A 13,419-nucleotide genomic window follows, 5' to 3' on the forward strand; every position below is an offset into this window, starting at 1 on the left:
TAAATCATACTGTACACATTTAATAGTATAAACAGTGGAATTGCATTATAAAGGAAGGTGATAGTAATGTGTCAGAACAGAAGCAAGTGCTACTGTCTTGTGTCCTATGAGTTAATTTAATTTCTAATTAAAGTCTGATTTCCAGCAGGGACATGCAGTTATAGATCATAACTTTTTAGTACCCTATAGAGAGAATGCCTTTGAGCTTTAACACATCAGTGCTCTTAAATATTGTAATGTCTTCATGAGGATTGATCTAATAATATGCTGGCACCAAAGAATGCATGCTGCTGTATACATGTTTACTTTTTAAAAGTGGAAGGTAGGTTTTCCATACATGGTTTTCTAAAATGAGGAAGAATGTTTAAACCCTAATGTTTGTGGAGTGCTAACTACGTGTCAGGCGTTGTTCTAAGCTTCAGGTGCATAACTCATTTAGTCCTCATAGCAGCTCTGTGAAGTAGCTACTGTTTCCTTATCCCCATTTTGTAACTAAGAAACCGAGGTGCAGAGAGGTTGAGAAATTTGCCCACAGTCACACAGGAAGAGACAGAACTATGACTTTACTCCAGCCCAGCTTCGAAGCCTGTGCTCTTACTCTTTGAAATGGGTGAAAGTTCCTTTAAATCATTAGTCTGTTTGTGCTACCTTTTTGGCTTAACAGTTTGTAGTTCACATCACTTTTTTGGGGATAGGGAGGGTAAAGGACTGATAGCTCTGCATATAATTTTTGTAAACTCCGAACTTACTAAATGTTCAGCAACTTGTCTTATAGCTTGTGCTTATAAACAGTATTTAAAATAAGAAGGAGGCTGGGCATGGTGGCTCACGCCTATAATCCCAGAACTTTGGGAGGCCAAGGTGGGCAGATCACTGGAGTCCAGGAGTTCGAGACCAGCCTGGACAACATAGTGAGACCCCATCTCTACAAAAATGCAAAAATTAGCCAGGTGTGGTAGCATTAGCCAGGTGTGGTGGGACCTGTGGTCCCAGCTACTTGGGGAGGTTGAGGTGGAAGGATCGCTTGAGCTTGGGAGCTCAAGGCTGCAGTGAGCCATGATCACACCACTGCGCTCCCTCCTGGGCGACAGAGCAAGACCCTGTCTCTACAAAATTTTATTTTTGAGACAAGGTCTCACTCTGTTGCCCAGGCTGGTCTCAAACTCCTGGCCTCAAGTGGTCCTCCTGCCTTGGCCTCCCAAAGTTTTGGGATTACAAGTGTGAGCCACCATACCCGTCCCATTTTTTTATTCATTTGAAATCTGAGCAAGTATTTGCTTTGTTCTTATTTTAATGTTGTGATGGTAATTCCAACTGTTTTCTTCTTTGCTTTTTAGATATTCCTCTTCGTCAAGTTATAGCTGAGGAATGTGTTGCCTTTATGTTAAACTGGAGGGAAAATGAATACCTTACACTCCAAGTTCCTGCATTTTTGCTTCAGAATAATCCATATGTAAAGGTAGTTAATGTTTAAATAAAAGGATTGTTAGGATGGTATTATTATACTTGTTTCTTTAACTTTATACTACTTTGGGAACTTGTCTAATTTCTGTGATACAAATGATTGGACAAATGCTTGTTGATTTGTAGTTAAAGGATAGTTTTTGATAATTCATGCACTTGACCTTGTTCTAATATTTCTTTCTAATGCTCTATAATTCATGAGCATGTAGTCACAGATTATTTAGTTAACAGATAACACATTGGTGTAATCCTAAGTAATGAGAGATTCACTTTCTTTGCTTTGGTTGCTATAATCACACTCTAGAACTGATGGAGTCCGTCAGGGATTCACTTCTCCTTGTTTCCATTTGAACACTATTCTTCCTTAGAATTTTCCCTTCTAAGTTTGCTATGTCTGAATCTCTAACAGGTTTGCTATTAGTAATTATTCGCCTAGTGAAAGAATTTATTCAGTAAATTGGCAGTAAGTTATTTTGTTGTCTTAATTATATCCTTTGCAACCTAAAATGCTTCTGAGTACAGAAAATATCAAAACTAATAAGAAACTGGAGGTTTTTTCTAAGATTATATCTTTCATGTGTTAATATTATACACACTGTGAGTAAGTAGTGGGTTTTTCTCACTTTCTGGTCTTACAGTTAAAAAAAAAAACAAAGTAGGCTGGGCTCGGTGGCTCACGCCTGTAATCTCAGCACTTTGGGAGGCCAAGACGTGTGGATCACAAGGTCAGGAGTTTGAGACCAGCCTGGCCAATATGGTGAAACCCTGTCTCTACTAAAAATAAAAAATTAGCCAGGTGTGGTGGCAGGTGCCTGTAGTCCTAGCTACTCAGAAGGCTGAGGCAGGAGAATCGTTTGAACCTGGGAGGCAGAGTTTGCTGTGAGCCAAGATGGTGCCATTGCATTCCAGCCTGGGCAACAAGAGTGAAACTGCATCTCAAAAAAACAAAAAAACAAAAACCCCAAAAAACAAAGTAAAACATGTAGTGATTTAACATTATAAGTCCCTCTCTCCTTTTTGGGTATATTTGGTGCTTCAGATTTTCTCATTATTTTTAATTGTTCCTATTACCTTTTGTTATTCTTCTTTGTTTGTCCCAACTTGTCTAGTAATACAAAATCCTTTAAATCGGCCGGGTCCAGTGGCTCACGCCTGTAATCCCAGCACTTTGGGAGGCCGAGACGGGCAGATCACGAGGTCAGGAGATCAAGACCACCCTGGCTAACACGGTGAAACCCCGTCTACTAAAAATACAAAAAAAATTAGCTGGGCGTAGTGGCGGGTGCCTGTAGTCCCAGCTACTCGGGAGGCTGAGGCAGGAGAATGGCGTGAACCTGGGAGGCGGATCTTGCAGTGAGCCGAGATTGCGCCACTGGACTCCAGCCTGTGCGACAGAGCAAGACTTGGTGTCAAAAAAAAAAAAAAAAAAAAAATCCTTTAAATCTGTGTTTATCTGGGAACTCTTGTAAAACTGTACCACTTTGTAACATTTGTGTTTGGTTACTTGTTTCTTCCTTCATATTTCATGCATGTCCTTTTAAAAAATGAGCTCATTTCATTTTAACCTTTCTGTATTTATTGAGAGTTTATTGATTTCTTCAGTTTTTTCCCCCCTTTTTGTTATCTTTTTTTTTTTTTTGAGACAGAGTCTTGCTCTGTCGCCCAGGCTGGAGTGCAGTGGCGTGATCGCAGCTCACTGCAAGCTCTGCCTCCTGGGTTCACGCCATTCTCCTGCCTCAGCCTCCAGAGTAGCTGGGACTACAGGCACCCACCACCACGCCTGGCTAAATTTTTGTATTTTTAGTGGAGACAGGGTTTCACCGTGTTAGCCAGGATGGTCTCAATCTCCTGACCTCGTGATCTGCCCGCCTTGGCCTCCCAAAGTGCTGGGATTGCAGGTGTGAGTCATCGAGCCTGGCCCTTTTTTTTTTTTTTTTTTGAGATGGAGTTTCACTCTTGTTGCCCAGGCTGGCGTGCAATGGCACGATCTTGGCTCACCGCAACCTCCGCCTCCCGGATTCAAGCAATTCTCCTGCCTCAGGCCCCCGAGTAGCTGGGATTACAGGCACGCACCACCACACCTGGCTAATTTTGTATTTTTAGTAGAGATGAGGTTTCTCAATGTTAATCAGGCGGATCTCAACTCCCGACCTCAGGTGATCCGCCCACCTCGGCCTCCCAAAGTGCTGGGATTACAGGCGTGAACCACTGCGCCCAGCCCGGCCCTTTTTGTTATCTTTACACTTGCTCGTGAAAATTGCCATACTTGAATTATCCTTTTCTTTGAAATTTCAGATATTGAATCATATCTATCTCTTCTTTTTTTTTGGAGACTGAGTCCCCCTCTGTCACCCAGGCTGGAGTGCATTGGCACAATCTCACCTCATTGCAACCTCCACCTCCCAGTTTCAACCCATTCTTGTGCCTCAGCCTCCCAAGTAGCTGGGATTACAGGCGTGCACCACCACACCCCGGTAGTTTTTTTTTGTTTTGTATTTTTAATAGAGACCGGGTTTTGCCATGGCTGGTCTAGAACTCCTGACCTCAGGTGATCCACCCGCCTGGGCCTCCCAAAGTTCTGGGATTACAGGCATAAGCCACCGCGCCTGGCCTGAATCATTTCTGTCTCTTTAGTGAACTTTCTGGCATGTGAGTTCTTAATATCTTGGGCACTTGTCTCATTATGCACACCAGTATTTTCTTAGCCTTTAAGAAAATCAGATGAGGGAACCATTGTGTTCCAAGGTTACTGTCATTTACACTTAGAGTCATAGCTTGTCACTGAGTGCAAAGACGGTATAGTAACTCTTCCCTTTACCTCTGGCAGTGAATTCTGTGGAGCTGTGCACCAGGAGAGATAGGCATGTGTTTGTGTAATGAATGCTTGAGGGTCTGCAATGTGTAAGGACACAGGAAATTGTTTTGTTGGTTGCCTAACTCTGGGAGAGGCTGTCTCACTGCTTCCTGCAGTTCCCCTGATCTGGTCCAAAAGGAGGAAGGATGTGTGGTAACTTTGCGAAAGAATTGTCACTTAGGTGTCTCCTCATATGTCATCTGGTTAGGGTTTTGTGTGCCACCTTCCATACATAATTGGCCTCTCACTGCCTTGTTAATGTCAAGGAAAAAGGAATTAGAGAAAGAAGTTTAGAATGAGGGATTGTGTTTTGAAAAAAAATACAATCTGAATCAGTTTCCACACTTCCAGTCTGGTGTGGAATACACCACATACACGCACACACGTGTAGGAAAAAGTCTGAAAGGATATTAACAGCCATTGTCTCTGGATAATGGGATATTAGGTGATTTTAATGTTTTCTATTCTGTTACATAGGAACATATTTTCCTACTCATATATAATCACAAATAGGAACAGAAAATTCTTAAGCATGTCACTAAAATATACCCTTTTGAAATAATATAAAACTATCTAGTCTGCCCCTTGGATCAGAGTGGGTGGCAGTGTCACATAATGGAAAGGGCACAGGTTATAGGCACTTGGATGATAAGAGCCTAGGTAGTAGTAGAGGGGATTGGCAACCACAGTGGTGCTAGTATAGGCTAAAACCTTAGGTTGTTCATGTGGCCTACCAGGCTTCTTAAGGTATGCATGCTTCTCCTCCTCCAGGTGCAGCTCCCCTGCCCCTTGGCGTTCCAGCCCTGTGCTGGCAGCACCAGCGTGTCCACGCCATGTTTCCATTCTGCACCTGTGCACACGCTGTTTGTCACATTAGCCAGGATGTCCTTCCCACCTTTGTGTGTTTGTGTGATTTCTCTGATGCTTTCCCATATTCTTTTCTCTGTAAATGAGTAAATCACTTCCTCTTCTTGCTTCCTTTGTACTGTTGTACTGATCCTGCTACTGCTGTATTGTTGACGTATTTCTTTTGTTGTGTTTATGCTGAATAATAAGTTATTTATCCACTTGTCTTCTCTATAAGACAATGAACTGCTTCAGGGCAGTTAATTTTTATGTTGTACTTTCCATGATGCCCACCACATAGTAGCTGCTCAAGAATGTTTGTGGAATTCAATTGATTTGGGGCCTTAGACTTTGAAAATTTTTTAAATTAAATTTATGTAATAAATTCAGTGACCTAAAGCCTATGATCCCTGACAACAGACGATGAATTTGAGCTAAGAGCTACAGTAGCCCTGACATGACATTGCAGTGAATAGCTGCATGTATTGTGATTCCATTTGTCAGGGAAGAGTATTTTAGGTGAGCTTGCAGGATGAAATATCCTGCTAGGCCATTGGTCCATGTCCATTCACCTAGTATACCGGGTTTTGATGTTCTTCTCACGAGCTTTGGAAAGCCACAGTGCTCTTGTTAATTTTCTTAGGCATGATCGCAGAGTTGTGGTTAAGGAGAAGAATGTCGTCGTCCTTAGAAGATGTATGTGAAAGTATTTAGGGATGAAATATTGTGTCTCACTTAGTTTAATATGGTTTAACAAACAATTTATGTAGATATATAAAGCAAACATGGCAGAATAGTCACAATGTGTCAGGTATTTATTGAACTTTTTAAAAATTTTTCTGTTTGAAATTTTTCATAACAAAAAAAGTAGAGGAAAAACCACCAATTTTTGTCTTTGTCGCAATCTTGCCACCTCCTTAAAAAAGCTGCCTTAAGCAGTAGGGACCCCTAGAAAATTTTCTAGGTCCATTTTAAGTAGAAACCAGGGGTTCCTGATGGATTTGAAATTATCCTTGCTACTGCACCCTCTACAAGAGCCATGGAGTATAAAAGTTAATAAGAACAAGGATAAAGGGGCCCAATTCTGAATGTGGCCAGATGCTGTGGCTCACACCTGTAATCTCAGCACTTTGGTAGGCTGAGGCGGATGGATCACTTGAGGCCAGGAGTTCGAGACCAGCCTGGCCAACATGGTGAAACCCCGTCTCTACTAAAAATACAAAAATTAGCCAGGCATGGTAACACATGCCTGTAATTCCAGCTACTCAGGAGGCTGAGGCACAAGAATTGTTTGAGCCTGGGAGGCGGAGGTTGCAGTGAGCCAAGATCACACCACTGCACTCCAGCCTGGGTGCAGAGCAAGACCCTGCCTCCAAAAAAAAAAAAAAAAGAAAAGAAATTCTGAATTTATTGTAAGTCAGTCTTTCTCTGTCTTTTGCTTTTAGCTTTTCCTCTCTTTATTTCTGGGTCCTCCCTACATCTTAGGTCATTGAGGCAGCTTTTATTCATACCAGTCACTTTGTGTAACCTGTCCTGCCTTAATTCTACCTCCTCAGATGAGCAGTAGCTCCATTCCCAGTTGCTACCAATTTTCTTAGAGAAAAATTGCTTTAAATCTGTATCCCTTAATTCTGCCAACTTCAGTTTCCTTATTCCTTTCCTTATTTTTTTCGTTGAAACAGTTTTTTTTTAGTTATTAAAAGTTGTATGTGTGTGTATGTGCACGAGGGAGAGAGAGAAATCTGAGCACTATTTTAATCTCACCCCCTGGGCTTTTACTACAGTTAACATCTTGGTGTATGCCTTCCATTACACTTTTTTTTTCCCCCTATGTAACGTGGGATCATACTATGTGTATTTAGCAACTCGTTTTTTTTTCCACTTAATAAATCACCTATCTCTTTGCATTGTCTCATTTTCGTTTTCACTAGACTATAATTGTTCAGAGACAAAGTTCGTATGCTCGAACCAGAGGATCTTTCTCAGATTCAGATCTGTCAGTACACAATGAGCCCTAAACTCCTCAAAGGTTGTACAGAAGGCACAGCATAAAATAACTGTGCTTAGTATGTTTGGGCAGTCATTCCGTCTTCCTCCAGTGTGTCTTGATAATGGAACTGATGTTCACGACATTACAGATTATCTTTTGTGTATTTTGTTTTTCATGTTTTAGCTTGGACAGCTTTTAGCAGCTACATGCAAAGAACTTCCAGGCCCTAAAGAAAGTAGACGGACTGCCAAAGACCTTTGGGAAGTTGTTGTTCAAATCTGTAGTGTGTCCAGTCAGCACAAACGAGGAAATGATGGCAGAGTTAGTTTAATAAAACAGAGGGAATCTACGTTAGGTATCATGTATCGGTATGTATTGGTATGTTTCTGTCAGTTGTGTTTGAGTTCTTAATATTTATCCTATTTATACTATTAACCTATTAAAGGTTGATTTCAAGAACATCAGCTTTTATTCTGTATATCATAAAGTTGGACAATCTTACAAGTTCTGTAGTACTCGTCTGTGATGAGCCTGTCTGCCTTGGCTACCTTTGGAAAGATCTTTTGTTTATATGTCATTTTAAGAAACTATTAATCATTTAATCAACTGGAATTCAAAATCAGTAGTATTTAAGGTTGGATAGTATTGAAGACTTCACATGTGATTAAAGCAGGGAAGAAATGTTACTAGGTTAGTATGACAATAGAATATTACATTCCTTTTCACACTTGCAGAATTGGAGCATTAAGAATAAACCTTCACCTATAATTTACTTTCTTGATTTTATTTTTTATTTCTAATATTAAATGTGTATTCAAAAATTTTTGTTTTGTAGGAGTGAACTGCTTTCTTTTATCAAAAAATTACGAGTAAGTTTTATTAAAAATTGCTCTAATTACTATTGCTGGTTTTTGTAGAATATGACTAAAAATTATTGGGTACTTCAAATACTGACTAAATTATTATTTGTTTTTTAATTTTTTTTTAAGGGACAGAGTCTTGATCTGTCACCCAAGCTGGAGTGCTGAGGTGTGATCGTAACTCACTGCATCTTCTAATTCTTGAGGTTAAGCAGTCCTCCGGCCTCAGCCTTCTGAGGAACTGGGACTACAGGCACATGTCACCATGCCCAGCTAATTTTTTGTAGAGATGAGGTCTCCCCTTGTTGCCCAGGCTAGTTTCTAACTCCTGGTCTCAAATTATCCTCCCTTCTTGGCCCCTCACAGTGCTGGGATTACAGGTGTTAGCCACCTGGCCTGGCCTCTGGTTAAATTATTAAAGTGACCTGTTAATGTGCTTTTCTTCAGTGATCATTATTGGTGGGTGGGATATTCTGATTGGTAAAGTTTGTTTTGCATTTACTTTACCATGTTTTAGTGAACGGAGCAGGTATTTCTTTAAATTGTAAAGAAGTCTTCATAATAGGGGCTAGATGTGTGAAGCCTGGCTTTAATTTTTGCTTAGTAGGATCAATGTCATATTTATTTATTGGACATAACCTAGGTTTCACTTTTTGAACATTATTTTAAGGGATAAAAAGTTACTTGAGAGTCATGTGAGGAGTTGAGCTTGGAGATAGCACCATAAGCCAAATATTTAAATGTGCTAATTTTATGTATATTATGTGCTATGATCCACACCCCACCCCTACATGCGATTAAAAAGTTGATTTTTAGTGTGCTAAAGCACGTGCTAAAACAGATGCTAAATTTTAAAAAGGCAAGGGTCTTTTAAAATGCTTAATGTCTGTGAGGTTGACAGGAGAAATATTAAATAAATAAATATACACACACTGTTTTAGGATTCTGTGTTTTCTTATAGGAACCACTCATTTTGACTATTATTTTATCACTCTTTGTGAAACTTCACAATGTTCGGGTAAGTATTTCATAATTTCATTTAAAAAAATTTGAAAGAAATTTATTTGTAAATCACACCTTTTTTCTTTTTCTTTTTAAAGGAGGACATTGTGAATGATATTACAGCTGAACACATTTCTATTTGGCCATCTTCCATTCCCAAGTAAGTAGTGGTATAGCTTTTATTTTATTAATTGAGTTATGTATTTGGAAACCATTCTGACTAGTATAGATACCCTTAGATAATTTTATTAAAGGGCCAGAAATCTAAGATTCTACAGTCTTTGTGTTTCTCTAATAATCTTGCTATAAATTGTGGATAAGGCATAACCCTTTTTTTTTTTTTCTTTGAGGCAGAGTCTCACTCTGTTGCCCAGGCTGGAATGCAGTGGTACAATTTCTGCTCACTGCAACCCCTGCCTCTCAGGTTCAAGTGATTCTCATGCCTCAGACTCCCAAATAGCTGGGATTACAGGCACCCACCACCATGCCTGGCTAATTTTTGTATTTTTAGTAGCGACGTAGTTTTGCCATGTTGGCCAGCCTGGTCTCAAACTCCTGACCTCAAGTGATCTGCCCGTCTCAGCCTCCCAAAGTGCTGGGATTACAGGCAAGAGCTACCACACCTGGCCCAGCATAACTCTTAAGTAGGAGTTAAGATTTATCAGCCTTGGAACAGAAGATATAAGTGGTCCTGATTGTCAGTAGAATTGGAAAATTGGGGCCAATGAAAGAATGACTTGCTGTCAGATTTCCAGCATCTTATTTCTTTTACAAGTATCCATTTGAAAGTGATTTGTTTTTTCATAATTTTTTGTATGTCTCATCTAATGCTGCAGTTGTCAAAAGTCTCCCAATCTCTTTTAGTTGCTGTAGGAACTAAACTTCTTTAATGACTGAGAAATATTCCCTTTTGCATGCACTACCTGAGAATCACAGTAAGATGATGGGGACTTTTTTTAGGGGAGGAAAAAGGGTTCATTTACTTGAAGAAATCATGTACATTTTTCTTTTCCCACACATAGCAACTTCTCATGTAGGGGAATCCATTTGTTTCCTCACAAATGTTTTTCCTCCCTGTCCTCCCTCTCAGTCTTCTTAGTTTGTGCTTGTCCAAGCCTTATGTTATTACTCTTAGTGGCATCTTTGAAGAAGAAAAGATTTCGATACATAGGCAAACTGATAATAGAATAATAGTAAAGAATTTGTTTCCATCTCAACCTTAGAGATTGGAAAAGCTCTCTGTCTCATCCAGGGATTTGGAGGGTCAGAGCAGGTGAGTGCCCCTGCCCTCCACTTACTGAGGCTTATTTCCCAAGGGAGCACCATGCTGCATGAAGCACATGTGCATGCTCCACAGCATTTGAACTGCAGAGTCCGTCGTCCTGTGTTTCTGATTTTTATATAAAATCTGTTTTTAGATACCAATTCAAGAATCCGGTAGAGACAGTTTTTCTTTTCTTTTCTCTTTTCTTTTTTTGTTTCTTTTCTTTCCCAGATACTTGGGAGGCTTTAAGACATCGCGTTGCTCTGTCACCCAGGCTGGAGTGCAGTGGCGAGATCTCAGCTCACTGCAACCTACGCCTGCGAGGTTCAAGCGATTCTTATGCCTCAGCCTCCCAAGTATCTGGGATTACAGGTGCATGCCACCACCCCCAGCTATTTATTTGTATTTTTAGTAGAGACGGGGTTTCACCATGTTTCCCAGGCTGGTCTTGAACCCCTAGCCTCTAGAGATCCGCCCACCTTGGCCTCCTAGAGCTCTGGAATTACAGGCGTGAGCCACCATGCCCACCTAGTTTTGGATTTTTTTTTTTTCTGAGACAGAATTTCGCTTTTGTTGCCCAGGCTGGAGTGCAATGGCGCAATCTCGGCTCACCGCATCCTCTGCCTCCCCGGTTCAAGCGATTCTCCTGCCTCAGGCTCCCGAGTACCAAGTACATGTGCCACCACACTCGGCGAATTTTGTGTTTTTAGTAGAGACGGGTTTCTCCATGTTGGTCAGTCTGGTCCCAAACTCCTGACCTCAGGTGATCTGCACACCTCAGCCTCCCAAAGTGCTAGGATTACAGGTGTGCGCCACCGTGGCCAGCCCCATTTTGCATTTTTTAATTGGTGGTTTCAGTGGTTGTGTTTTGTTTTTTTTTTTTTTGATTTTTTTTTTTTTTTTTGAGACAGAGTCTAACTCTGTCACTCAAGCTGGAGTGCAGTGGTACGATCTCGGCTTACTGCAACCTCCACCTTCTGGGTTTGAGCAATTCTCCACCCTCAGCCTCCTGAGTGGCTGGGACTACAGGCGTGTGCCACCACACCTGGCTTTTATTTTTATTTATTTATTTATTTATTTATTTATTTATTTATTTATTTTTATTTTTATTTTTTGAGACTGAGTCTCGCTGTGTTGCCCAGGCTGGAGTGCAGTGGCATGATCTCAGCTCACTGCAACCTCCACCTCCCGGGTTCAAGCAATTCTCCTGCCTCAGCCTCCTGAGTAGCTGGGATTACAGGCACGTGCCACCACACACAGCTAATTTTTGTATTTTTAGTAGAGATGAGGTTTCACCATGTTGGTCAGGTTGGTCTCGAACTCCTGACCTTGTGATCTGCCTGCCTCGGCCTCCCAAAGTGCTGGGATTACAGATATGAGCCACTGCACCCCACCTAATGGTTGTGTTTTTTAGCCTCTGTAGTATTACCTCTGTGGCCTAAGTTTAGACTGTAATGATTGGTTTCCAGCGTGTTTATAAATGAGGCGAAAGAATTGTTGACCCTAGGGGCTCTGGGTCAGACTCACGGGGTTTGAGCCCCAGCCTTTTCACTTAGAGGTATATGCCCTTCAATAAGTTGCTTTCTGTGCCATGTTCCCCATTTCTAAAATAGTACCTGCCTCAGAATTGTGAGGATGAAATAATACATTTTTATTTATTTATTTATTTGTTTGTTTTTTGAGATGGAGTCTTGCTATGTCACCCAGGCTGGAGTGCAGTAGCACGATCTCAGCTCACTGCAAGCTCTGCCTCCCAGGTTCACGCCATTCTCCTGCCTCAGCCTCCTGAGTAGCTGGGACTACAGGTGCCCACCACCACGCCTTGCTAATTTTTTGTATTTTTAATAGAGACGGGGTTTCACCATGTTAGCCAGTATGATCTCGGTCTCCTGACCTCGTGATCCGCCCATCTCGGCCTCCCAAAGTACTGGTATTACAGGCATGAGCCACGGCACCTGGTCTGAAATAATACATTTTCTAAGCTAGATATTTAGAATAAAGACTAGTACATAGTAGGCTTAACTATTATCTTCATGATGAAAATACTTTAAATTGACCCAGAGAAAACAAAATATGACTAAATGTTTGACTAGAGAAAAGTATTTCTCCTGAGGAGGACTCTTTATTGATTCCAAGAATAGTGGGAATGGCACTGGATTGAAGATTAAGTTTTTAAAACCAACTATTTGATATATAGAATTCTTACACTTGTAACATTTTGTAAATGTCTGTAAAATTATAAGCCAATCTAATTTATATAACTATCTACGTTTAAATAAATAATTGACTATTTGCTAATAATCCCACAATTCGTTTTCCACTGTACTGGGCACTGGTGAGTTAGGGTAAACTGTAACCCCTCAGAGCAACAGAAGTACCTTGTCTAAATTACCTTGTAAATGATAGAGCCATGTGTCTGAATCCACAGCCTGTATTCTCTACCCTTGTGCTTTACTGCTCTTAGGAGGTGGGAGCAGTTAGCAGTTTTTTGGGTGCCGGCCTCGCTTTTCTCTTCACAGTTCCATCTTCTGACTCTGTACCTGAAGGTGTCCACATTTAGCCAGGCTCGCAGTACTCTTCTTGATTCTTGGGGGCTGCCAAATGCACTGATGTGATATACTTGGACATCCAGCCCCTGACCCCATTAGGCCCCTGAAACATCTCCAGGGGAGTCAGTAACTCCTGCAAGAAGGCTTAAGGTGGATGTAAGGCCACATGGCAACATTGTCAGTGTCTGAGTCCTTGATTTTTATGTGACTTCTCATAGATAACAGAACTTAAAAATCATTTGGAGGCCAGGTATGGTGGCTCAGGACTGTAATCCCAGCACTGGGAGGCTGAGATGGGCAGATTGGCTGAGGCCAGGAGTTTGAGACCAGCCTGGCCAACATAGTGAAACCCCGTTTCTACTAAAAATACAAAAAAAAAAAAAAAAAAAATTAGCTGGGTGTGGTGGTGAGTGCCTGTAATCCCAGCTACTCAGGAGGCTGAGGCAGAGGAATCGCTTGAACCCAGGAGGCGGAGGTTGCAGTGAGCTGAGATTGTGCCACCGCATTCCAACCTGGGTGACAGAGTGAGACTCCGTCTGAAACAAAAAATGATGATAATAATTTGGGGAAATTTTATGAGTCTCTTTTGT

The 13,419-nt window shown here is 41.1% G+C and overlaps 1 protein-coding gene across 2 annotated transcripts in view; it reads left to right on the plus strand.

Moving 5' to 3' along the window:
- The window catches only part of INTS8 (integrator complex subunit 8), a 57,915-nt gene that overhangs the window by 35,681 nt on the left and 8,815 nt on the right, over positions 1-13,419 (plus strand). For both annotated transcript variants that reach the window (XM_032760073.1, XM_058444505.1), the window contains exons 16-20: positions 1,338-1,459; positions 7,338-7,522; positions 7,990-8,023; positions 8,976-9,032; positions 9,115-9,176. In XM_032760073.1, coding sequence (XP_032615964.1) covers positions 1,338-1,459; positions 7,338-7,522; positions 7,990-8,023; positions 8,976-9,032; positions 9,115-9,176 — 460 coding nt within the window. The remainder of the gene's footprint in view (positions 1-1,337; positions 1,460-7,337; positions 7,523-7,989; positions 8,024-8,975; positions 9,033-9,114; positions 9,177-13,419) is intronic.

Source organism: Hylobates moloch, unplaced genomic scaffold (genome assembly GCF_009828535.3).
Source record: "Hylobates moloch isolate HMO894 unplaced genomic scaffold, HMol_V3 SCAFFOLD_9, whole genome shotgun sequence".
NCBI classification, from domain to species: domain Eukaryota; kingdom Metazoa; phylum Chordata; class Mammalia; order Primates; family Hylobatidae; genus Hylobates; species Hylobates moloch.